The sequence below is a fragment of the Vespa mandarinia genome, chromosome 8 (assembly GCF_050613455.1).
Source record: "Vespa mandarinia isolate Hongniang chromosome 8, ASM5061345v1, whole genome shotgun sequence".
Taxonomy (NCBI): Eukaryota; Metazoa; Arthropoda; class Insecta; order Hymenoptera; family Vespidae; genus Vespa; species Vespa mandarinia.
In genome coordinates, this window is record NC_140817.1 from 3622086 (window position 1) to 3648609 (window position 26524).

General features: G+C 28.8%; 7 protein-coding genes across 18 annotated transcripts; 4 read left to right on the top strand and 3 right to left on the bottom strand.

Annotated features, from left to right (window-relative positions):
• Positions 1–340: 340 nt before the first annotated feature.
• On the top strand, positions 341–3441 carry LOC118449061 (BTB/POZ domain-containing protein KCTD9). Of its 2 annotated transcripts, none has more exons than XM_085659104.1 (7): positions 341–904; positions 1181–1302; positions 1421–1570; positions 1684–1844; positions 1957–2183; positions 2256–2585; positions 2651–3441. In XM_085659104.1, exons 1-7 carry the CDS (start codon positions 857–859, stop codon positions 2765–2767), a joined length of 1155 nt encoding a protein of 384 aa, XP_085515230.1. In that variant the 5' UTR covers positions 341–856; the 3' UTR covers positions 2768–3441. The 2 variants fall into 2 exon arrangements, with proteins under 2 accessions (XP_085515230.1, XP_035739121.1); XM_035883228.2 differs by having other exon boundaries at positions 414–904; positions 1394–1570; positions 2651–3435.
• Positions 3442–3693: 252 nt separating this feature from the next.
• On the bottom strand, positions 3694–4947 carry LOC118445930 (uncharacterized). Its single transcript, XM_035876043.2, has 2 exons — positions 4169–4947; positions 3694–4057 (listed from the first exon to the last, which is right to left on the bottom strand). Exons 1-2 carry the CDS (start codon positions 4689–4691, stop codon positions 4044–4046), a joined length of 537 nt encoding a protein of 178 aa, XP_035731936.1. The 5' UTR covers positions 4692–4947; the 3' UTR covers positions 3694–4043.
• Positions 4948–4966: 19 nt separating this feature from the next.
• LOC146872826 (uncharacterized) lies at positions 4967–6838 on the top strand. The gene is made up of 5 exons (XM_085659105.1): positions 4967–5257; positions 5335–5725; positions 5799–5912; positions 5984–6140; positions 6219–6838. The coding sequence occupies exons 2-5, from the start codon at positions 5390–5392 to the stop codon at positions 6422–6424; spliced, it is 813 nt and encodes a 270-aa protein (XP_085515231.1). The 5' UTR covers positions 4967–5257; positions 5335–5389; the 3' UTR covers positions 6425–6838.
• Positions 6839–7020: 182 nt separating this feature from the next.
• Positions 7021–16606, top strand: Cnot4 (CCR4-NOT transcription complex subunit 4). 6 transcript variants are annotated; one of them, XM_035875981.2, is made up of 16 exons: positions 7101–7138; positions 8961–9061; positions 9383–9681; positions 9787–9928; positions 10033–10152; positions 10234–10499; positions 10587–10696; positions 10803–11459; positions 12595–12783; positions 12933–13270; positions 13349–13648; positions 13893–14160; positions 14621–14683; positions 14757–15019; positions 15161–15308; positions 15384–16606. In XM_035875981.2, exons 3-16 carry the CDS (start codon positions 9452–9454, stop codon positions 15389–15391), a joined length of 3102 nt encoding a protein of 1033 aa, XP_035731874.2. In that variant the 5' UTR covers positions 7101–7138; positions 8961–9061; positions 9383–9451; the 3' UTR covers positions 15392–16606. The 6 variants fall into 6 exon arrangements, with proteins under 6 accessions (XP_035731910.2, XP_035731874.2, XP_035731901.2 ...); XM_035876017.2 differs by lacking the exon at positions 8961–9061 and having other exon boundaries at positions 7021–7138; XM_035876008.2 differs by lacking the exons at positions 7101–7138; positions 8961–9061 and adding an exon at positions 7167–7304.
• A 428-nt stretch (positions 16607–17034) lies between these two features.
• ohgt (E3 ubiquitin ligase component cereblon) lies at positions 17035–20181 on the bottom strand. 4 transcript variants are annotated; one of them, XM_035879171.2, is made up of 8 exons: positions 20039–20181; positions 19466–19553; positions 19064–19137; positions 18647–18982; positions 18290–18542; positions 18064–18209; positions 17777–17973; positions 17035–17694 (listed from the first exon to the last, which is right to left on the bottom strand). In XM_035879171.2, exons 2-8 carry the CDS (start codon positions 19518–19520, stop codon positions 17511–17513), a joined length of 1245 nt encoding a protein of 414 aa, XP_035735064.1. In that variant the 5' UTR covers positions 19521–19553; positions 20039–20181; the 3' UTR covers positions 17035–17510. The 4 variants fall into 4 exon arrangements, with proteins under 4 accessions (XP_035735064.1, XP_085514799.1, XP_035735072.1 ...); XM_085658673.1 differs by lacking the exon at positions 20039–20181 and adding an exon at positions 19708–19843; XM_035879179.2 differs by lacking the exon at positions 20039–20181 and adding an exon at positions 19672–19829.
• A 446-nt stretch (positions 20182–20627) lies between these two features.
• Positions 20628–22324, top strand: beta4GalT7 (beta-1,4-galactosyltransferase 7). The gene is made up of 5 exons (XM_035879212.2): positions 20628–20838; positions 20910–21124; positions 21202–21425; positions 21582–21728; positions 21836–22324. The coding sequence occupies exons 1-5, from the start codon at positions 20736–20738 to the stop codon at positions 22185–22187; spliced, it is 1041 nt and encodes a 346-aa protein (XP_035735105.2). The 5' UTR covers positions 20628–20735; the 3' UTR covers positions 22188–22324.
• Positions 22325–22436: 112 nt separating this feature from the next.
• On the bottom strand, positions 22437–26199 carry LOC118447311 (uncharacterized). 3 transcript variants are annotated; one of them, XM_035879148.2, is made up of 2 exons: positions 26025–26199; positions 22437–25560 (listed from the first exon to the last, which is right to left on the bottom strand). In XM_035879148.2, exon 2 carries the CDS (start codon positions 25505–25507, stop codon positions 22727–22729), a length of 2781 nt encoding a protein of 926 aa, XP_035735041.1. In that variant the 5' UTR covers positions 25508–25560; positions 26025–26199; the 3' UTR covers positions 22437–22726. The 3 variants fall into 3 exon arrangements, with proteins under 3 accessions (XP_035735041.1, XP_035735036.1, XP_035735032.1); XM_035879143.2 differs by having other exon boundaries at positions 25898–26199; XM_035879139.2 differs by having other exon boundaries at positions 25653–26199.
• Positions 26200–26524: the final 325 nt, after the last annotated feature.

Sequence of the window (26524 nt, forward strand, 5' to 3'; positions counted from 1 at the left end):
TATTTCTCAAAAGCAATGGCACGTTTGCATACTTCAAAAAATGGCACTAAAAAGAATCAACATTCTAGATGGAAGATCTTACTTTGTATATTTTAATCTGTTAACCCTTTCATTTCCAATTACTCCTATCATTTTTCCAGTCGATAAGCAAAAGTAATATATAAAATAAAAGATATGAATAAGTCTTGGAATTGATGCTTTGTCATTTTTGGAATAAATAATAATAATAATGCATAGACACTTAAAGATTCTTATCAATTAGTACTTTTCTTTTTTTCCAGAAAGGTTTTATAGATTGGTTTTATTTTATGTGATTCAAACTTATTTGATTAAAAATACTAACGAAAATAATTTCACAAATTACTTGAAAATTAATTTACAATTACAAAAGTAATTATAAAAATTATATAAAATACGAAATGAAATTATTGTTCATTCTAAAAACAACAATATGTACGATTAAATTAATTGGAAAGGCACATAAGCATATAAATGATTACGAATATAGAATACGGAAAGACCTTGCATAGTGCGATATTTCCGTGTATTTATTATTCTTCTTGAAAATAATTTGAGTCATCCGATTGGGGTCGTTACTGATCTGTATACAGTGATAACGAATCTTTCGTATCCAACGTATCCACGAAAAAAAAATTGTTTTTATTACGTGTACATTCACATATATGTACATTAAACGTTAAACGTTAAGTATTTTGTGAATGTATGATTTTTTACTCATAAATAAAAAAATGTCACGCGTTCGATAGATTATGTAGATATAATTTTTTCGATAAAACGTTACCGGCTATTACCGGCGTTTTATTCAATTGACGAAAGTTTATAGTTTTGACAAACTATGAAGAGAGTGATACTTTTTGTGAACGGCACTGATGTTAATGGCAAGGTTATATTTCTTTAAATTTAATCTAAGTATTATAAATTCTTTACGCATACAAATACATATTTAAATTTGAGAATGGTTTGTTTTTTTAACCAAATATTCATTATTTTTATTTTGTTTCGGTAAAACCAATATATAGACACATCAAAATTATTTGTTAAAATGTTTACTATAATCATTTGTTAGTTAGAAATATATGAAAATTATTATGTAGGCATATATTATAATTAAATTAAAGAAATAATTTTTTGACTTGATTGATATCTTTATTTGTTCTAGGTATTTATGATTACGCATTCTTTAGACGAATTATTGTTTGCTGCTAGTACAAAGTTTGAAATCAATGCAAAAAGAATCTTTACTCCCCAAGGTGGAGAAATTGATGATATTAAGTTGATTAGGTAAAATCATTAAATTATAATTTGGGACATTAAGTAAATGTTACTTTTTAATAGATCTCTTAAATTATTTACATTTAATTTATTTTTATAGAGATGATGATATATTATATGTTTCAAGTGGAGAAGATTTCATTTCTAAAAATAAAGTTGCTAACGATGATCAAATCAATGAAAATTCAGAATGGATTACATTGAATGTTGGAGGAAAATATTTTACTACTACAAGAAGTACATTAACAAAAAATGAACCGATGAGTATGCTAGCCAGGTTTGAATATTTAATATTTTTCAATTATATGATTATACTTGTATTATGTAATGTAACAGTGAAATAATATTGATTGTCTTAAATTTTATTATAAATATAATTTTGTTTTATAGAATGTTTACAAGAACACAAAAGTCTGATTGTATGTTAAAGCCAAGTCTAAAAGATCCCAAGGGTGCCTTCTTAATCGATAGAAGTCCTATATACTTTGAACCATTATTGAACTTCTTAAGACATAACCTAATGATATTAGATTCTAATGTTAATGTAAATGGTATGATTCTTTTTTTATTAATCAAACAAATGCAAAACATTCCATGACTTATGACTTAAAGAAATGCATATATATATCTTTTTTTTTCAATTTGCTATACATCTCTTCTTAGGTGTGCTTGCAGAGGCTCATTATTATGGGATGGAAAATGCTATATGTGTTCTTACAAAAATGGCCAATGAAAAAAATTCACCAACAGATGGTTTAATAACTTTAAGTCGCAAACATGTTGTGAAAGCAATCATGTCCACATCACCAACTTCAGAACTCAGATTCCAAGGTGTCAATTTTTCAGGTGCTGATCTTTCCAAGTTGGATCTTAGAAACATTAATTTTAAGGTTTGTTTACTGCAATAAAAATGAAAGTTTTTTACTATTATGGTATATTAAATATAAAATTATTCCTTTCAGTATGCTGTTATGGATTCTTGTAATCTAGCAGGTGCTAACTTATCAGGATGTTGTTTTGAACGAGCTAATTTATCTCATGCCAATTTCCAAGGTGCACAACTTTCATGTGTAAGAATGCCATGCGCCAATCTGGCTTCTGCAAATTTACGTTCATGTAACTTTGAAGATCCTAATGGTTCACCTGCAAATATGGAGGGTGCAGATTTTCGAGATGCTAATTTTGAAGGAAGTAATATGCCAGCAGTAAACTTGAGGGTGGCCACATTAAAGAATGCTATTTTACGAAATTGTGATTTAAGATCAGCTGTATTGGCTGGTGCAAATTTAGAGGTAAAGTAATGACAATTATTTTATTCACTTATATCATTATTACTATAATTAAATTTATATTGTAGCGTTGTGACTTATCAGGCTCAGACTTACAAGAAGCCAATTTACGTGGAGCAAATTTGAAAGATGCCACGTTTGAATTAATGCTTACACCCTTACATATGTCTCAAACCATTCGGTAACAATAAAAGAAATACTAATTCTTATAACTTTTTGCTTATTGTGATATAAATATGGTTTATATCTGACTTGAATGATATTTTAGTCAAGTAATATGAGTTGCAACATTGGTAAAATTTTTAATGATGTTATAAAATTAATATTTTATATCTATAATTCATTTAGGTAAAATTATTAAGTATTATTTGTATATTTTCATTTATTTTCTATTTATAAAATATTTATTAGAAAGAAAATTATTCAATACAATTTCTGACAAAAAAAAAAGAAAAAGAAATAAAGGAATTGTAATGAAAGGTAACATTTATCATAATTTTTTACTTTTATTAGGTAAAATAAAAATTGATAAACTGGAATTCATAAATTAAGTAAAAAAAATGTAATTTCAGTGGAATCTTATATGTGCTCTTTCTCTAGCTCTACTGCTGCTACATGCGTGCACTAGCACGTATATTATAAAATCAGATGTGCTATTACATTTTCCATAATAATGTATTTGATAGTGAAACAAATTAATTATTTAACATTAACTAAATAGGACTTATATAACGATTAATATATTTAATAGAAATATACTGCATGTTTAATTGAAATATATTTCCTATTACATATTATATAAAATACAGATTAGAAAAAACTTTAAGATATATTTTATATTTATCTGTGCAATAGAATTTACAGTCATTGAAAGTTTTTTCCATAAAAAATGCATTACGTAATTGTACTCTACTTTTGTACTGTTTATTAGATATAATATTTCGTTATAATACAAATATAAATTATACAAGATATAATACAAATATAAATGAAACATATATTCTTCTGAATAATTGTAAATATAACTTAATTACACTGATGTTCTTTTCATAATTATTACATGTATAACATTTAAACATGCAATGATATGAAACAACATTTTTTGTTATTTATTATGTCATTGTTGTATATGTCATTGTTGTATATATTTATAAATAATCACCAAGTCTCTTTGATTTTTAATGAAAATTGAAATTTTTTTAATCAAAAAGTAAAACAAATTTTATAATGCAAAAATAATAAAAATTTAATTTAAAAGAAACCACAAGTTCTTTTCTGTATCATTTTATTTTATATATAATTTTTCAGATTTTTCAGTCTGCTTAATCGGATTGTCAGATTAAAAAAAAAAACTATCGTTATATTATATATATTGTTATTTTACTTATTCTACCACTGATCTGTGCGCTTTTTTTTTTAGGAAAATTTCTGCAACTTTATTTTTGGCAGTTTTTACAATCACTATGATAAAATACCTGTCAATGAAAATGATGATTTAAAAACTTAGATGGTTACAGTCACAGTAATATAATATTTCTTTCCAAGCAAATTTCATTCCACTTTGACTTAATTTTCAGTCAACCTACTTTCAACAGAAATACTGTCTTCTTGTATTTTTTCCTCTTTTTCTTTGGACATTGGCTCGTCTAAAGTAAAATTGGGCATAGCATCTATCAATGCTGATGTTTCATTGTATCCAATTCCAAGTAAAATGCGCTCTCGTAACATGTAATTCTCCAGTGGTCCATATTCACATTTACTCACCAATTTAAGTAGATCAGTTGTAAAAGCATCTATCGTTTCATTAGGCAGTTTTACTCTATTATTGAACTTCTGTCGTTCGACAATGACATGTTTCTTGACAGTAAAATATTTAGTAAATTCAGTTTTCACTTCTTCATAAGACATTTCTTTTTCAAAATTTGGCTTTAATTCTGTCATGAGTTCTTTTGCTATTGAACCCATTTTATAAAAAAGAACTTCTATCCTTTCTTTCTCAGATATCAAATTAAAATCAGCTATTAACTCCTCGAAATTTTGTATCCATTCCAACCATAATTCTGGTTTTGAAAAATCAAATGATTCACAAACAGCTAACGAATTTGGCATTATTTTGATGACTAATTCTTTATGAACGTTTTTCGTATTTTACTACGATTTATTTTAAATAGTTTTAATTATTCTTTGTGAAATAACCTTTTATTTTCTTCTTCGTATACTTTTGATGCACTACTGCGTTGTCTTAAATAACTAGATTTTCTTTATTTCAATAACTTTGACAATAGAGTGCCATCTTGAATTCTGTTTTATTTACTTGTGTCTTAAGTTTCTTTTCAGATCGTCGTCTTAATATATAGAAGAAAAGCACATGTGTCGCTGTGTGTTCATAAATAAGAATCGTTCGATAAAAGTTAATGAAAGTCTATCTAGTAACAGTATAATATCTATGGAAAAGATATTTCAACTCGATTTATTTTAACATATTAATTGATATCGATTGTAACATCGATGTATGATTAATCGAATAGAAAAGATCAATTGAGAATCCACTAATCCATAGTATGGAACTTAACCTAAACGCATTGTGCGTATACTTTTGAAGTGTAATATTATAAATTACATATTTTATCGTTTATACAAGTTTTATTTTGTATTATGAAAAATAATCAAATATTGTAAATATTTCAAAATCGAGAAAACGATTGATTGTGTCACAAATTCTATATAATTCTTGATTTATATATATTTGCAGACTGCATGTTTAATTTATAACTTTCACAGTTTTAAGAAACAATTTTTTTATTATAATGGTTGAAATGTTAGATTGGGAGTATGAAGATCCTCTCACAAAATTAAATACACAATTGAATAAATCTATGGTTTTAATTGAAAATGTGAATGATCATGCTCAGTCAAATAAAAGTAATAAAACTATTAAAATAAAAACAAAAAGTACTTCACCCAAAGGAAACACTTCAATGAATGGTACATATAGAAAAAGTATTCTAAAGAAATCTGAAAGTATAAATAATGAAGAAAGAAATGTCATGGAAAATGTAACAGACACTAGCTTAGAAGTAGCTGTTGAAATGACTCCAGATATATTAACAATTAAATCATCATCATCATCAAGACCACAAAATGTATATAAGTATTATATTAAACATTAAAACTAAGAAACAAATAATTTAATCTTAATAAATTATCATATTTTAGCTTCAAGATTTGATGAAAGAAGAAACTTTAACAATGGAATCTGCAAGCTCTTGTTTTAATTTTGATGATATATCTGATAGTGAAGATATCTGGATTATGGATATACCTAAAACAGTAAGATGTCTGACATATCGTATTTTAATTTTTGACAGTAAGTGATTTATATTTAAATATTTTTTTTTTAGATAGACCCACAAGAATTAATTGGACAGACCTTAGTATTAGGAGATAAATCAAAATTTAGAATTGGAGAAGAAAAATACTGTGCTGTTAAACGAGATTTGAAACAAGACATTACATGCGTGTTTGGTACCGGTAAAATAAACTCGCAATATAAAGCAGGTATTTATTTTATTTTGAGCAGTAAAAAAAAAGAACACGATTAAATATAGTATAGACTAATCATAACATATTTTATAGTTAATATAAAACCAGCAGGCTCTATAACAATTAGGAGAAAATTATCGAGTGTACCAAAAATTAAACCCATATTGTTAGAAAATTTAGGCGTTCCATTCCCTGAAAATTTGAAAACGCGCCATCCATTGTTAGGTGTTGTTTCTGAGAATAAATCCAAAAAAGTATTAAAAATGAGTGGATCGAGTAATAAGAAGAGAAAGTCATAATGATAACAAAATGACTACTATAATATACATATATGCCTCTTTTTTAAATATACAATATACAGTTTATATGCATAAATTGTTGAAAGCGACGTATTACCATGTAATTATGATCTAAGTATAATTAGTAAAGATATTGAAATGACGATTCTCTTAAACGATTTTTTCAAATTTATTACAACACATGAATCGATTCAAACAAATTTTCTTTTACATGCAAGAAATATGATCTTCGATCGGTTTTACAGGGATATTTGTTTGGCGTGATTGGTAGAACTGTAAACGCAAGTAACTAAAACAATTTTTGGGGCAAAGCGGTAAATATAAAAATCAACGCGTAACTGAAATACGTATAATGTTATGAAATTGACATATTCAAAAAAAATGTACGAAGTTGAGTATGATGTATTAAGTAAGATCGTCGTTACGTGGGCAAACATCAATAATAAAACGAAGGGCGCGTCGATACTGACCAATACTAAAAAAGACGCGTTTTACGTATTTATAAAGAGTAAATCCGCGTCTCCTCGACATGCGCTCTGACAATTCCTTCCCCTCCCTTCGTTCCTCACTTCGCTCGAGGTCCCTCTAGTAGTCATAGCGTGTAATGTCCGTTCCTGCGCGCTCGAGTTGCGCGTTCGACCAAATTTCGGGAAGCTTAGAAAAAAATTTTCCAGTAGAGAAAAGAGAGATTTCTTAGTGGAAAAGTTTAAGAACGTAAGTAAACAAGAAGAAACGAAAGAGAGAGATTCTAACATATGAGCGAATGTCACATACGCGATTAATCGAGAATCGGCGAGCGTTATGTGGGAAGACGCGATAATTGTCGACGCACGAGCTCCGTTGAAAAAGAAGTGATTATTCCTCGTAGAACAAAATTAAGGTTAAAGCGACTGTTCTTTCGATATCTTAAAAACATTCCTAGGATATCGAATGGCTACTACGTTAATCGAACAATTCGATCTTATGTGACGTATGCAACAAATTCTTTTTTGCTTGATGTTTGAAGGAAATAGAAAGAGATGGAAAGAAAACGAGAAACGAAGTATCAATCTATCTCAAGTCTTTTCATATTTCAGAAGACTTTCCCCCCGTTCAATCGGACTCTATTCGTGAATCATTCTTGTTCGTGGACGGTGTTCTTATTCAATGTCAGTCCTATCCTTGTACATTTTTCGAAAGTTAAAACGTGCCAAGGGGAGTTGTAAAATCGACATAAAAGTCTGTCTCTCGATAGATCGAAAGAGAGACTGTGTGACTATCGTAAGTTAGAAAGGGATGGCAAGCTGTGGCAGCGAATGTCCTTTCTTTCTCTATTTCTACGTCCACTTCTCCCTCCTACTATTCCCACCCTCCCTCTCTTTCTCACTCTTTCCCTCCCTCTCTCTGTCTTTCCCCCTCTTTTTCTCTCCCTCTCTCGCTCTCTCCTCTCTCTCTCCCTTCTCCTCCGCCTTCTTCCTCCACGTCCCTCAGCGCCCCCTTTCCTTCCATTCGTTCTGTCTCTCTTTGCTTTCAACTTGTCTTTTTCCTCTTCAAGTCTGCATCGCGAAACGTTGAGACCGTCGCGTCCTTACGTATGCGAGAATTTTTGCAAACGAGGTTTCGCGAAATTTACGTGTCATGCCCCACCACTAAACATTTTCACGGATTTTCACGTAAATCCGTAACTATGATGGCGTAGTACCTCTCACTCGCACGCTAATGACGTTTCGTCGTTTCTTCTCAACGCCACCAACAGCTGTTTCGTCCGATTGTCGCCCTCTCGTACACGGTTTGTGTCTCGCAACGTATTACGCGAAGAAAGAAAGAAAGAGATAGAAAGAGAGAGAAAGAGCGAGATGGTGGACGAACGAAGGAAAGTCTCTCTCTTTCTCTTTCTTTCTTTCTTTCTCTCTCTCTCTCTCTCTCTCTCCCTCTCTCTCTTGCGGTGCTCTCGTTAACACTGCTCCTCCACTTTTGGTCTATCTTGTAGACTACCTTAAAACTACGTCACTAACGATTTCGATGTGCGCTTTCCTTATCGCTATGATTTTATAACCATTGTGTCGTTTAGTCCAAGTATTTCGCTAGCCTCTCCCATAATCTGTTGAGCGTCCTTTGTTCTACTCAACGCTCGCTTGTGACAGCTCCTGTCAAACGGAGACCAACCTTTCGATTTTTTGTTTCTGTCGCTTCAGGAACGATACCTCGTTTATATTTTATCTTAGAGACCATCGCGTAAGGATATATATATCTTTTCGATTTTTATCTCGCTGAGATACTTTTCAAAATCTACCCAGTCGGAATTGCACTATGCAGTGCGTTTTCCTTTTATTAAATTTTACATTAACTATTATTCCTATACAGGAATTAAACAATAGTCGTTTAAACGTTCATTATTTCGCAATTCAAATACTCCCATACGGGTGACGTAGTAGAGGGAAGACTTTTTTCTATAGATACGCCAACACTTTCCACGGCATTCGCCTTTTCGCGACTCGCCTCTCCGTCTTGATCAATTTTCTACGAGGTTAATCTGACGTGTCATCATTTTTTCCAGATTGTGCAAGGATATTAGAACATAAAGGAAAGTAGCAAAGCTTTGTTAATATCTAAAATACTGTGGAAACCCTTTGTGTATGTGCATTATCGAAAGGAGAGGTATTGCAGGTGCATTTTCAGTTGAAAGCATATTTCAACATTTTATTTAGTACAATGAAAAATATTTCATTGAATTTATACTAAATTACGAAGAAAACGGATAAAAGTTTATATATATATATATATATATATATATATATATATATGTATTTATATATATATATATACATGTGTGTGTGTGTGTGTGTGTGTGTGTGTGTGTGTGTGTGTGTGTGTGTGTGAGTGAGAGAAAGAGAGTGAGTGTGAGTATGAAAGTAAACTAGCAAATATTCTTTAATTAAATATATAATCAGTTATAATCATAATGTTGTCCTTTTACAGATCAAAAGTAGGAAGAAATACATTGTTAATTGTTGTGTTTTTTGGACGAACGTGGCTATAGCAAAAATTATGTCAGTATTGAATCAAAGTGGAGAGGATGCAGTGGAGTGTCCATTGTGCATGGAACTATTGGAGGTTGATGATTTAAATTTTTTTCCGTGCACATGTGGCTACCAAATATGCAGATTTTGTTGGCATAGAATACGTACGGACGAAAATGGCTTATGCCCTGCGTGCAGGAAGGCCTATTCTGAAAACCCCGCTAATTTTAAGCCTCTTACGAAGGAAGAAATTGCAAGGTATTCTTTATATGATTAACAAGCTATATCTATGTATATGCAGCAATTTAAATGATTTTCCTTTTTTTTTTTTCTTTTTTTCTTTTTTTCTTTTTTCTTTTTTAGATTAAAAGCAGAAAAGAGATTGAAGGATCAACAGCGTAAACAAAGAGTTACAGAAAATCGTAAACATCTAGCGAATGTAAGGGTAGTTCAAAAAAATTTAGTATTTGTAGTAGGATTACCAATGCGATTGGCAGATGCGGATGTAAGTTTTTTCTATCGTAAAAAATATATAGTTATATCTAATTAATATGAATATTATATATGATAAGTAATAATAAAAAGTGGTAACAATAATAATTACTATAGGTATTAAAGAGACATGAGTATTTTGGGAAGTTTGGTAAGATTCATAAAGTTGTGATCAATCAGAGCACTTCTTATGCAGGGTCTCAGGGCCCTAGTGCCTCGGCATATGTCACCTATCAAGTATGTTTTATTTTTCATATTTATTATAATGACAATATAATATATTGAAAATTTGCTAATATCTAATGAATCTAATAACAGCGTCAGGAAGATGCTCTGCGTGCTATAGAGGCTGTGAATAATATTGTTGTGGACGGACGGACAATAAAAACGTCACTGGGTACAACAAAATACTGTTCACATTTTATGCGGAATCAGGCGTGTCCAAAACCAGACTGCATGTATCTACACGATCTCGGGGACCAGGAAGCTTCGTTTACGAAAGAGGAAATGCATCAAGGGAAACATCAGGAATATGAGCGCAAACTTGTGCAATCTTTACATGCTCATGCATCTGCATTACAGCGGTAACAATATACGAATTTATTGCTTTGATGACAGGTTAAATTAAAGTATATATAATAGAATTAAAATTTAACATTATTATTATATAGAAAACCAACACCATCACCACCTGTTACAAGTAGTATTGGTCGAGAAAATGGAACTACGAATTCACAAGCCAAGGAAGCATGGCCTTCGTTACAACCAGGACAAACGAATAGTAAGAATTTGTTTTAATAGATAATATTAAAATTGGAAATATTTATAGAAAATATATTTATTATTTAACATTGCAATTTGTGTTTAACGATATTTACACTTTACAGATACACAAACGAATTGTAAAGAATCATCACCACCTACCCAAACAACTTCACAGCAGCATAGCATAATTAATGGTAGCAGTCTTACCACTCAGCAAACGCATATATCATCTGGAAGTTCTATGCATCAACAGAATAACAATAATAAAGGGGAAAATGGTATGGGTCTACGCAGAGGCAAAAGTAATAGTGAAAGTAAGGCACAAGCAGCGCGAAATAAACATAAAAATTGTCAAAACAAAGAGAAACATAGCACTCGAACAACGTCACGTTCTGAATCAAGCTCAATTAGTGTACAAAATAATGTGCAACCACAAGTGAATGGTCAGAAGGATATAAGAAATTTTTCAGCTGAAACGAATAGTGATGTATTGCAGAAGTTAGGCAATAAGTGTAAGGTTGAACAACAGCAGCAGCAGCAGCAACAGCAGCAACAGTCTAACAAAATTTCTAAACCGGCGCAACAACCATCTAATGAACTTAAAATAAATGGTGTAATTCAAAATGGGGAACGACGACATTCGGATAGTGAAACAGATCAACAACGAGAAGGTAGTACACCAGCTAGTACAATTTCAAGTTCAGAAGATTCTAATGTAAATCATCAAGTGGAACAATTAGTGGAATCAAGTGAGGAGAACAATGGTGCTGCAATTTTAGGTGAGTTCCTTATACTCGTCGTCATTTCTTTATGTATCGACCTTTTATTTTTAAATTGAATTGATTAAAGCAAATGTACGTGTGCAGATAAATCAAAGATATATAAAAAGGTATAATTACAGTCAGGTTTTAATCTTTGATTTAAAAAATATATTATTTAAAATAGTAGTATAATGTGTTATAATGTATTATTAAAGTCATCTTTAAAATTTTAAATAATAAGATGTGATGCCTTGCCTGATTAATAACAGTTATAGGAGATTTATATAAAATACCTTTAGATTGAAGTAGCGTGTATACAAGTCTCATTTAAAAAATAGTGTTAATAGTTTTGTTATAAATGTTTTATAAATTGTTTTTAAATATACAAATATTGCATGATTGTAGATTATCTCATATATTTTCTCATCTGTTATAATATTTATAAATTTTTGCGTAAAAAAAAAAACATAAATAATTTTATAGTTATTAAAGTTGAACATTTCTATAAATATTACGATACATAGCTTTTCTCACTGTGTAATTATCAAAAATTAATACAATGTTATAAGAAAATATATATATATATACATTACAATGCATAAGTAATTATGTGAGAATAGATGAAATATTTATAATGAGTTGCAAAAAGTTCAGATTGTGAATTTTGAATTAATATAGATATTGATATATGCCAAAATAAAGAGAATTCTTGAAAACGAGAAGTAGCTGTTTGTTGTATTTTTGTATACACTTAATTTTATCCTTTTTACAAAATTTCATAAGAAACATAAATTTATACAACACTTGCCCAGAAGAACGTTTATCTTTGTGTATCTTCTTTAATTTGTATAAATTAAAGAAATTATGAGTTATATGAAATACACACACACACACACACACACACACACACACACACACACACACACACACACACACATGCATATATTTCAGCACTTATTGGGAAAAATTAATGGCAGTGATAGGTATTACTTCAACAGATTTAGTATTAATTTCTGGGTATGTGTATGTATATTTTAATTTTGGTGGCTAAGAGGTTATTAGAAGCTGTTTATTCTGGCATTCTGATAATCAATAAATAAATGACATCTTGATCGCGTCTCGTAGTGTAGCGCTATGTGCGTATCGTGTCTAGGTTCATCACCAGCTAGCACAAACTCATCGCAAGGTGCCAATCAACAGCCACCACCAGGGCTGCATAATGGGTCTCAAATGCAACTTAATCACCGGTCAATCTTTCAGGCGGACAATAATAGTTTCTTCAGTACAAATACCTTCCAGAAAATATCTACAGCCGCCTCAGTCACATCCAATTCCTTGGCAGGCATGTACAATAAATTTTTTTCATTAGAGTTATCATAAATTTATTTATAAAACTTGTAATAAATATCATTTGTAATTTTATACATTAATTATTTATTTTCTTCATACGTTTTTGTTAAAATAAAATCTATTTTCTTTTTTTGTATTTAGGAAATACAAATTTGGATTGGCCGAGTACGGGCTTGGCTTCCATTCCTGATTCTTTACCAACAGTTCACTCAAGTGAAGATTGGCAAGCAGCATTTGGTTTTCATCCTGAATCTACGCGATCAAATCACATTGTACGAAAGATTAGTCCTTCCAATTCACCACGAGTAACTTTCAACTCTGAAGACTTTGCAGAAGAGGAAGTGTATAGTAATTCGCAGTATAATGCAATCTCAGAATCCTCAGGCACCTTTGCAACTAATATACTTATTAATTCACCTGCATCTAAATTTATGGCAGACTTCCAGCAAAATTCATTACAACAAAGGCTTGCTATGCAAGTTAGTGATTGTATATTTTTTATATTTTATGAGATGTACTGACTCTAGATAACTAATTCTAAATTGAATATTTCAAAGGCACAACAAAATCAAGAAAATTGTGAATATATCAAACAAAACGGGCATGCAACTTTAAAAGAAGTTCAAAATCATCATGAATCTGGATCTGATGTAAAAGCAGACGACGATTTAGGCTTTGATCCTTTTCATGAAACGCAAAAAGCACTTGCAGAGTTAATGGAGAATGAAATGCAGTTACAACAACAAAGATTATTTCAACAACAACAACAGCAACAACAACAGAGAGAACGAGAAGAGCAAAGCAGGGTACAACATCAACAAAGTCTTGCTAATCTTGGTCAGCAGCACTTTCCACAGGTGAAAAAATTTTAATGAATAATCTACAATTTCTTTATAATATATATATATATATATATATATATATATATAATATATATATATATATATATATATATATATATATATATATATATATATAATTGTAATGAAAAGTTTTAAAGAACATTACAATTTATATACATATATATAGATCTGTAAAATATATTTAACAAATATGATAAAATTATTTGAAGTTAATTTAAATAGATAATTATCATCCTAGGTTGCACATATAGCACATCTACAGCAACAAGCGCAGCACTTGCAAAATTTGCAAGTTCTTCAACAATCGCATTCCCTCCTGTCTCGTCTTCCGCAGAATCTTCTACAAAGTGGCACACAGAGTCCTGCTCAGAATTCTGTAACAGCTGCTAGTCTGGCACAGCGCAGTCGTCTCCCTCCGCCAGGTTTCCCTGGCGCAACCCCAAATCACATGAACTCTTTCGGTCTTGGTATACCGCGGCCTGCCCCTACAAACAATGCCCTCACGGGTTAGTGTTTCTCCAATTTTTCCAACATCTGGAATCATAGCCCACAGTGCGTGAATTTACATACGTATGAATACATAATGTCTTCATAAAATAAATAATACATTTTGTAAGTTTAATGGTAAGCATAGCAGCAAAAAAACAAAACAAAAAGAAAAGGAATTAAAAATGTATATATAACAAAGAATTATTTAATTTAGTTGTAGAATATTATAATATAATTTCAGATTGAACATTTTCAAAATATGCATTTCCAAGGTTACGAATAATTAATCAATTTGGATTATATTAAACTTCTCCTTTTTAAAATACATTGAATATTTAACTAAATATTTAAGCACTATAAACATTGTTTTATCAGTCCAATTTCATTCAAAATTGACTTTTATTGTGTACACACATTTATCTGAAGATAGTAGTAAAATTGTATTCATAAATGATTCGTCTAGTATGTTATTTACAGGAACACAGCCATCACAGCAAAGTGCGTATCTTCCAAATGGAAATCCTCTACTCAATACACAAGGTAAAATTTTTTCTAATTTATAAGCATGTAATTTTTAATGTATTTTATTAAAATTTTCTTATTCTTACTGGAGTAGGTATCGGTAAATGCGCAGGCGATACTGTTTACACATTAAAAGATTGGTGTGAGATAAGTAGCCAACAACAACAACAACAATTTCATCATCAAGCATTACATCAAAAAGGGGGATGGAACAACTTTGGGCCTATTGCAGACTGGACTTCAATTGACCCAGCTATTGTTAGTTCATCTAGGCCTCTTCCATTCCAAACTACTAGCACGTGGCAATTTCCACATGTACATCCTTCTCACACAGTATCTCACAATGCGCAACAGGTTACGCAGCTATAAATATAATATGTCAAATTAATTATTATAAATTCTATATGTGTATAGTATATATATATATATATATTTATGTATGTATAATATTTAATATATGTACCGCTAATTATAATGAATAATTTTATTTTATAGGAACAGAACGCACCAGCTCAGCATTGGGCAATGCAACCACCGCCAGGCTTTGCTGCGCCTGCAACTACAGGGCAACTAAGTAATCAACAAGCAAGCACAGCTGCACAGCCGCACACCAAACTTATCTCTGCAGGATCAGAAATTGAGAGTATGTTTAATTCTCGTTTATAAAGTATTTGTTTAAAAAAAAAAAGTCATATGAATATATATATTTATATTACAGATTTATAAAGATTACAAACACACCAAGTCTACAAATGACGTGGTGAAATATTCGTATCTGATGAAATGAAAGCTGGCAAAGAAATTAAAACGACAGTCTGTAACGTATGTTTTCTTTAACATGTGTTTACATTTGCCTTCAGCTATTGTATAGTTGCTGCAGTCTTACTGTAAAAGCATTTCTTATGAGAAACAAAAGAAATAGTATATTTTGTTGTGAATAATATGGAAAAGTTCTGAAAAATATTTTTTTTCCTGATATTACTAAAAAATCGAATATATATTAAAATTTTAATATTAATTCTATTATCATATGTCAGATCTTAAATACACTTATGAAGCAAACCATAAGTAATTTAATAATTAAAATAATCCAAATATTTCTAAGAGCATATTACAATTTTCACCAATTTCATTTACATTTTAATTGTTTTATTGTAAAAGTATAATATGTTTTGAAAAAAATTATCGGTTCTTATTAATTGAAGCTTATCAAAATGAAAGTTGAACAGAAGTAGTATACACATCGACTTCGAAAGAGATCAATATTTCTTTATTTGAAATATTATTATATATATATATTTGCATATTATTATGTGCAATTCTCTTTCATTATTTCATAGATTTTTGATTAATATAATGGAGACATGGATATTCAGATATGAGCCAATGAGCGATTTATAACTTGATTGAGTTATAAAAATACGTTAATTTAATATTTAATTAAATGTCAGACCTATCAGCTTTATTATAAGTGGTATAGGATTTGTAATCAATGTAAAGTTAATTTATAATCGCATACATAAAGTCATATTAAAAGAAAGATGCAGTAATAACATTATCTTGAAGGATTAAACAAAATTTTACGTGTGCGGAATATAGAAAACTACGGTGCGACTGTCGAGAAAATTAATATGAAAGGGCCATATCTCAGATCACAGGTGTATAAATACGAACTCAATAATACCTGAAATGTCTGACCGATAGTAATACAATACAAATTGCTATGTTGAATGGTTTACTTTAACAGCAGATTGTGTTAAACATCTGCTGCCTTAACGTGAATAACACAACACGATACATATACAAGAGAATGATTGAGATAATGAACATATGATTATTATAAATTTAACTGATTTAAGGTAATCAAGAAATATACGATATGCGCAAAAAATGATTACAAACATGATATTCAATTTTCTACATCCTCCTGCTTCCTTTATATCCATATCATGTATTGTGCTCATTGATTTTCTTATAATTTTTTATGTATGTATATATATATATATATATATATATATATATATATATATATATATATATATATATATGGATATATATATATATATATATCCATATAGTCTTTTTAACATGTACATAAAGTATCCATATGTATATATACACAAAATACGTTGCGTGGTAGAATATTTATTTACATTACATGTAGTAAAATTATAAATATTATATTTTCTACATGTAAAATTTCATTTATAAAAAAAAACTACACACAATACAGTGACATTAAATTTGATTTTATTTATTTCTTAATATATAAATAACAAAATATCTTATTATATATATATACACATATATATATATATATATTTATATATATATATATATATGTATATATATATATACATATACGATATATCACCATTCATTATCTTGTATACACAGATTGAAATTTTGTATATTTAGGAAATAACATGATATACAATCTTGTATGTATTTGTAGAATAGCAATGTGAAAAGACCATTATAATTAATAATCTATATATTGGTTATGAAAAGTAAAAAAGAGGTTACTTTCCATATATATATATAACGGTTAATCTGAATAATATAATCGTAAAACCATGATCTATCTCGGATTTTATCCACACAATATTTACACTCTATTACAGCAAGTCTTTACTAAACGTGACGTGTATACATATTCATGCACAGAAACAATTGTTAATATCATTCTGTCAAAGTGCATTCTACCTTTTACATTCTTTAGGGTTCTTATTGATTTCATTTTAAGATGTATTAACACAACTAAGCAATAAGTTTTACTACAATGATAATTACTGCAATAAAGCTATAGTATATCAATGATTTGTATGAAATATAAAAAATTTTCTCAATTGCCAATTGGATTGGCGTCGGTATCTGATGTATCATCTACTTTATTATTTGTTCTTTTTTTTAAAGCCCTACGAGTTAAGCCCCAAAAAACTTTAGGTTTCAAATTATTTTTTACTGCTGTATATTTCCAACCCACATGAGAAAAACAGATATTACAACTTGCTGTTGTCCAGGCATATCTATAGAAACAAATAAATTATTTATAAATAATGCCATAATTTTTAGTAAAAAAAAAATTATATTAAATATTTATCTCCTTACCCTGGAAACCAACTATAATCCGTTGAATATGTATCCATATTAAGCCTTAATCCTTCTGCATGGTAGACAGTTATTGTTTCAAATATAACACCATAGCCATTACAATACGTACTTTGAAGGCCATCCTTACTCATTGGAAACATATTTGATTGATGGGTCATGAAATTATCACAATGTATACAAACAAATGATCTATCCTACAAAATATAAGTTCTCTTCAGCATATTAGTTCATATGAACACACTTTCTGTGCTTCATATTTTTATATATAAATTTCATTATATTACCTCAATAAGAAATTTTATTTCTCTTTGTAACCTTGCAATAGCACAATCATAATTTAATAAATCAATTCTTTCATCATCATCAATTAATACATTTTGTGCAACCCAAAATGATAATTCAATTGGATCTTTAGGTATGTTACAACCTCCTACAAAAGTATTAATACATTTAATAAAAGAATAATATTTTCAAATAATTGGAACTGATTATTTAATTAAAAATACTAACGTTTTTCAAGAAATTGTAAATGATGCTGTATTTTCAAAGACAATCTCAAAGGATCATACTGTTTATATACCCAAGATGGCCATGGAGTTATCGTAGAATCTATTTTTTCAACAAAATCTTGTTGTTTCCATTCTTTTTGAGTAATCGGTCGTATTCGTAAATAATCTAATGAAGTTAAACGATAATCCAAGAATGGATGTTTCAAAGTAACTTCTGGTAATATTTTAACATTTGCAGAAACTATATCATAGCCCTAACATATATGAATATATCTGTATTAACATATTTGAACGTAATCTTCTGCTATGTAAGTATTACATATGGATAAAATATTGTTGTCAATGTAACTTCACAAACCTTCATTATAATACATATTATTTTGAATCGCTGTCTACCCTTGGCTTTTAATCGAAAACTTCTTCCTATTAGATCACCATCATAATATTCATAAACTTCAGCTGTTGTACCTACACGTACCGTCTTACCATTGTTTGAACATATGACACCAAATATATGATCTCTTCGAATGCAGGTTTGTAACACATTAGTAATTTCTATACTTTCTGAATTAATTGGTAATGTTTGTCCAGGAAATAAAATAATAGAATTCTTAATTAACAATGGCAAATTCTTGTAAATTCCATCATCTAGCAATGTTCTTCCTCTGAGTTCTTTTAAATTATTCCCTAAGTACTATTAACATACAAATGATGATATATTGTTTCTTTTAAAAAGAAAAAAGAAAAAGAAGAAGAAAAAAAAGAAACAACTTACAGAATGTGTAGTTGGAAGGGCCAAATCAAAAGTATTCTCAAAAGGTATTGTTACTTCTTCGGGTTCATCATTTTCTGAATAAAGAAATTGCAGAACAAAAAAGTTATTACACGAATATTGATATAATATTTAATGAAACAAAGAATATCACAGACGTGTATCATTATTTTTAATATCAATCAAAATCAATTAAATTAAGGTAAACGATATTAAAAGAAAACTAAAGAATAAATTATTAAAGCATTATTTATCTACGAATTTGAAAAATTTAATTAATAATCATAAATAAAATAAAGACATATACGTATGTATATATATATATATATATATATATATGTGCACAAACACACATATATGTACATATGTAAATTATCAATATCAAAGATTTAAAAAATAATATACCCAATACTTGAAAATCGTCTGAATCACTGGAACTTTCTCTGATTGCAAGATCCATTGTACTCGTCGATTATATCGCTTACAACAGAGGCTAGAAAAAATGAAAAGAAATAAAACAATGAAATATTATACAATAGATATTTTTTTATCGAAAAAGTAGAAAATTTAACGTAGAAGGGTTATGTATGTGTTTACATATTATCATTTACTTCGACTGCATTCAACGGGAAAATATTTGGAAGTACTTGTTAGGTGGCAGTAGAAATATTCCACTAATGTAATCAAGTTTTATAAAGAGCTTAATATATGTATATGATATGCTAAACTATATTGTATATATGGATAAGAATCAAAATAGTTGACATTGATGTTATTGCGAATACGCAAAAAGAAAATCATATATTTTATAGAAATATCTAAACACTTTGATCACGCCAATCAGAATTTGTCGTTTATTGAATCGATTATTGTAAAATATTGATCGATTAAAAATAAAATTGCGTTTCGTTAATGTCAAATGTCACTTGTAATAAACGCTTTAAAAAAAAAAAAAGAATTAATAGATCAAATATTTACATTAGAAATGGCACGATTCGTTGTTTCGTAAACGTGTAATGAGGTTGACTTTCTAGATATAGATGACTTGTTTAGGTAAGATTATTTAGCACAATATGGCCGTGGCCAGTAAGTCGGTGTGTTTTTGTCATCGTAAAATCTTCGACAAAACGGCGGGAATGATTTTTATTAATTAAAACGTTTATCACTGTGCATTAATAATGAATGGATTGATCACAAAAAGGATAAATAACGATGATACGTATGGTATAAATGAAAAAATTCGTATAAAATACAAACAACACTTGTTGGACGATCGAACATTGAAACAGGTGGTGTACGTCAAACAATTATTAATAAAAAAATTTAACTTATCGAACGACAGAAATGTTTCAAAAAGAAAAAACATAAAATAGAGAAGTAGACGTATATATATATATATTCTCAGGAATTATTTTCATGAAGAAACATATTATTTTTATCTGTAAAATGGAATTGATATTATCGAATCGAAAGATAATAAAAAAATTCGATGGATAACGAAATAATGAATGAGCGAATTATATGAAATATTTGAGATTTTATCATTTAATTAATTAAATATTCATCGATCGAAGGGTACAAAAGATATGTCATTGTGCATTGTAAATTATTGCAATGTAGGATTAAGGAATAGATACTTCGGTGATAAATGAAGTTAAAATATATCTGAATTATTATGGAAGCTGTATGGAGGAGCTTCAAGTTCAAATATATTCTTATTTGTATCTTTCTTACCTTCATCATGTCCTGCTTAATAAGTATTGTTCCCATCAATATTGGTAAATATATTACTTATTAATATATATTCAATGTGAAAAGGAAACATTAATCTATTTCATTAATATTATAGACGAATGTAAATGCGAGAATGATGTTTTGATTAAGCAATACAATACTCATAAACAAAATATTAAATTGCATAAAAAGTCTGAAAGATCAAAGTACAAGTTAGCTATTCTTGTACCATTTAGAGATCGTTTTGATGAATTATTAACATTTGCAATACACATGCAAGAGTTTTTAGATAAACAAAATATAAACTATCATATATTTATATTAAATCAGGTAGATCATTTTAATAAAATTGAATTATTTAAATTTTGTGTTGAAGAATCATTTTAGAACTATTTCGTATGTTGCAGTTTGATAGATACAGATTTAATCGAGCTTCCCTTATTAATGTTGGCTTTCTTGAAACTAGTAAAGATTTCCATTATATAGCCATGCATGATGTTGATTTATTGCCATTAAATGACGAATTATTATATGTATATCCTAGTAAAGGTCCTTATCATATATCATCTCCAGATTTGCATCCTAGGTATCATTATTCCACATTTGTTGGTGGTATATTACTTATTAAAAGGTAATTATAGATTAGATAATTTCATTATCTAATGAATATTTATTATTGGAAAATACAAAAAATACATTGACAAATTTACAAATTTATTATCGAAAAATAATGTTGAATTTTTAAAAATTCATGTTTTTTACTTTTCTCTTTTTTTTTTTTTTTTAGAGAGCATTACATGCAAGTTAATGGTATGTCTAATAAGTACTGGGGTTGGGGCCTTGAGGATGATGAATTTTATGTTAGGTTGAAAGAAGCTGGCTTAACTATTACTCGGCCTCAAAATATATCCACAGGAACACATAATACATTTAAGTATGCTTCAATATTATATTATAAATGATAAAATTTTGAATTTCTATGTTTTGTATAATACTAATTAATAGACCATACTGATAAATGTCATTATGTTGTTATTTCAGACATATTCATGATAGAAATCATAGAAAGCGTGATATGATGAAGTGTTATAATCAGCGGGAAGTTACTAGAAAAAGAGATAGAGAAACTGGTTTAAGTAATATCTCATATAAAATAATAAGTAGAATTAAAATGACAATTGCAAACACATCATTGACTGTACTCAATATCTCTTTGATGTGTGACAAGTCTAGTACACCTTGGTGTGAATGTGATAAAACTAGTGTTTCGAAAGATGCAAAACCAAAAGAGAAAAAAAAAATAATTAATAATAATACTAACAACGATAATAATAATAATAATAATAATAATAATAATAATAAAAACAAAGGTAAATCCGATACAGCATTGTAATTATATTATTATTGTACTAAAAAGAAATTACAAATCCCATTACAATTATATTGAACACTGTGTTTTTTATAATTTGTATCTTTAAAATATAATGAAGTTTTGTCCATGCAGAAGAGGAAACATTTTTATTTAACTTTTAATCGGAAAATTTTAATTAGAAAGTTATCTTTTATGTATCAAACGTTTAGATCAGTTAACTATAACTTACATGTTTTATACAAGGGATACAATAATATAACATACAACAGATGATCTTTAAGAATATCAATTTAATTAACTAAGATTCACTAATCAAATGCATATTTATCATACAGGCGACATAACATGTAAATTTTATACTGTTTGTACACATTATTTACATTTAAAATTATTCTCATGATCGCATTTTACAATAAATAATACTCACAAATGCTTAATGGTTATTATACAATGACAAGGAACAAAGTGTTCAAATATTAAAACCTATGTTTCCATACATCTAAATCTGCAATGAGTAAAAAAAGAGAAAATGAATGATTGAATATTATATATATATGTGGCTACATGACAGCACTCAATTGTTCCATAAAATGTTTCTTAAGTTCATGCGAAGTAAAGTCATCACCATCATTATTTTCATTAAAAATATCTTGAACTGTTCCAGTTATTGTTTCTGTAGTATTTAAATCTGTTGGTTTATTATCTGATTCCAATATATTGGTATCTTTTATATCTACTTCTGTTTCATTATTTAAACGTTGTACATCTTTTATTAATGGTTTCTTTTTAATATCTTGATTTGTTTCATCATTGCTTTGCCCTTCTGACAAATTAGTATTAAGAAATTTTTTTAAAGCTGTTAATGGAGGTAAAGGAAAACCATAGTCAATCAATTTAATATAACCATCCTTTCCACAATCTTTCCTAATTGTTACAGCTGTTTTTAAAATTTTTTCTGAAAATTCTCCTTTACCACTATCAATTAGCAATTCATTGAACCAACTCATTTTTTCATCTAATAACTTTTTTCTCCTCATCACTGTTTGCATATTTAACATCTTTCTTCTATAAGTATTCGTATTTTTTTCTGCCCTTTCAAGATATTTAGAGGCTTTTTCTAACTTCCAATTCAATTCTTTTATCTGATCATCTTTTTGTTTGATGTGTCCTTCTAATTTTCTTTTTTGTTGAGATTCTAATGTCATAGTTTTCATTAATTTCTTATTAACTACCTCTAAATAATTCACCCTATTTGATAAATCTTCAATTAATCTCTGTTTTGATTCTAAACTTTTTTTATTACTAATTAATGACTGTGTAGATACTGCTCTTGTATTTAATTTATTTGTTAACATTTCAACCTCCTTTGTCTTATTTTGTAACAATTTACTTTGTTTCCTTAAATTATTTTCCATTCCTTTAAATACAATTAATCGATTAGTTAATTTCTGAATGACTTCTTCTTGCATTTTTGATCTCTGCTGCAGCAACTCATATTCACAAGATATGTCATGTGCAGTTAATTTTCCTAATTGTTCCATTTTATTAGTACTATAATTGATTGTTTGAGAACTATTACATAAATTAAATATCTTTTTCTCTAATGGTGTAGAATTTGTAGAAAGATTATTTTTCTGAGAACCACTAACCGATTCTATTTTAAGATTAACTGTTTCAGTATTATTAGTGGATACAGGGTTTCTTCGTAAAAAGCAATCTTTATTTTTTATTGTAAAATCTTCGTGATTGTTACATAATTCTTTTGTAACATTATGTAAATTTATAGGATAATCTTTCAGCTTTATAACAGATGTAACTATAGTTCTATGATCATGCTTTTCACAAGAATTATGAACTTCTTGAAAATTATGATTTGCATTATCTTGTGTTGTTAGCTCTTGAACAATATCACATACATCATTAGGATCACCAGTTATTTTAATCGTAAATTCTGTTTTTTCCATTTGTCCATGATTATTGTTAGTTTTTGTATTTCTTTTGTCATTGGTTTTCATATCAATCCCCGTATGTTTATCTGTATTGTTATCTGAAACATCACTGTTATGTGTAAAGTTGATGTCTTGTTCGGAAGTACTACCAATTGATTTTTTTATGGACTTCATTATCTCTTCTCTAGTTCTTCTTTTACGTTTCATGGCTGCTCTCATATTTGGTATAACATGTACTTCATCCTTACCAAAATTTTCCTCAATGTCTTCATTATAGACTTTTTTCTCTTCTTTGATACAAAGAATACCATCCACATTTAATACAGAATCTGTAATTTCATGAGGATTTGTAAATGAATTACTAATGCATGAAACAGACTGAGAATTATCCACTTTTTCATCTCCACTTTCAGTACCAAAAATGATTTCAACATTTTCTCTATTATCAATAAGAATATCACCTATTTCATGCTTTATAGGTTCTTTGTAATCCATTCCTGTTGCTGAAAGAATTTTATTATTGATATCGTTTAAACTTATTTCCGTACTTCTTTCTGTATCATCTTGTTTCTTAGTGATACAATTAATTCTATTATTTTCTGAATAATCTTCATCATTCATACTTCTTCCATCACAGATTTGTTTCAATTTTTCTTCTATATCATCGTAATTATCTTCAAATTTGCCGCTTGTATTTTCAGACTTAACTTCTGTTTTAACATATAAATTTTCACTATTATTTAGTGCTAGGCCTTGGTCACCATTAGTGTTGCCACTAATTTTATCACTTTCATTTATATGCGACATAGTATTATTTTTTTTCATAAAATGATCTGTTTCTGTGTGACATTCATCTGAGACTAGAATTATACCATCTTGAGCATTGTTAGCAGCCACATGATCTTGTATATGATCATCATAATTATTCCTAATTTTGGTCATTTGATAAACATTATCGTGAGTTTCAAATGCCAAAGATTGAGAAATTTCATCTGTGTCTTGAAAATCAGAATCTTTTCCTTCAATATTCCCAGTTGAAGAACATTCTGTATCAATTTCAAGATATTCCATGTTTTGACTACTTTGACAATCCTTTTCCTTTTTTGTATGAATTAATTTCTTACGTTTTTTTGGAGACTTTCTAGTCGACGTTACAGTGAAAATAGAAGGTATAGCATTTTTTTTTAACCTTATCCTACCACTTTGTGTAATAGACCATTCTTGTGGTTCAAAATGTACATGACAAAGAAAAGAATTGTTTGAAGGCTTCCAATCTGCCCTAGCTACACGCTCTTGCCAAATCTTTCTTAATTTGGGATCACGAGGAAAACATTTCATAATATAGCCTTTCTCACTGCGATTATTGCAGCCAACTGCTGCGCAACCAGGCATTTTTAAACATCCAAAAATATAGTTGATTTGAAGATAATTTACTTGCAAATAGCCTACAAAGAATATTTAAATAAAAATTTAGTATCTTTAGGAAAAATTATATATATATATATAGGCACATACACACACAGAGATAAATCATTACCGAATCATTATAAACTATTGAGTCCTTTTTCTTTTGTGTGTGTAGAATTTTTTTCTAGTAATATAATAAACAGATGATGTACTATCAAGTAATTTTATGTAATTAAACTTTGTACACAGAAACTCGTTTACACATTTTTAACTCCACCATGTCAAATGAATAATAAACATTACGTGATACGTGTGATCATTTATCGATAAATTAACACGTCTATTATTATATTTGATTTTAATAATGCAACTTACATGGTTATTTAACCGTATAAATTATTTAACAAGATTTATCTTAACATAGGACGCGATCCAGTCGGCAGTCAATTATGTTGACATAAAAGAGAAGCTACCAACAAAGTGAACACTTAGATATACTCACAGTTCTGAAATCTTATTATTATATTTGTTCGATAAAAATAGAGTATTTAGAGTCTCTATTTATTAATTATAATTTGATAGTACTGTTTAAAGATTTTCATAATTAATTCGAAAGGTTAAGGAACTTGAAAATTCAACGCGCAAATTATATATCACCGAGTATCGTCGAGCGAAGGGTAACGTTAGATTTCGATAATTTATCGATAGTCTATACAAGCTTACTATCGATAACGTAACGCGATATACTCGAAATTTTATCGATTTATAACGCGAAAAATAACACATACATTTTTAATTTCATATGAATCGTTTTATTGCTGATTGTTTATTCCTTACAGTAAATTTATTTGTTTGATATTACAATTTGTATTTTTCTGAATATATATATATATATATATGTATAATAACGTTAACACGATATTCAATGGTTTTTCCCTTCCCTCCCCGCCAGGGTTCTGTTCATTTCAAAGTGCATATACCAAATGTATATACATATATATT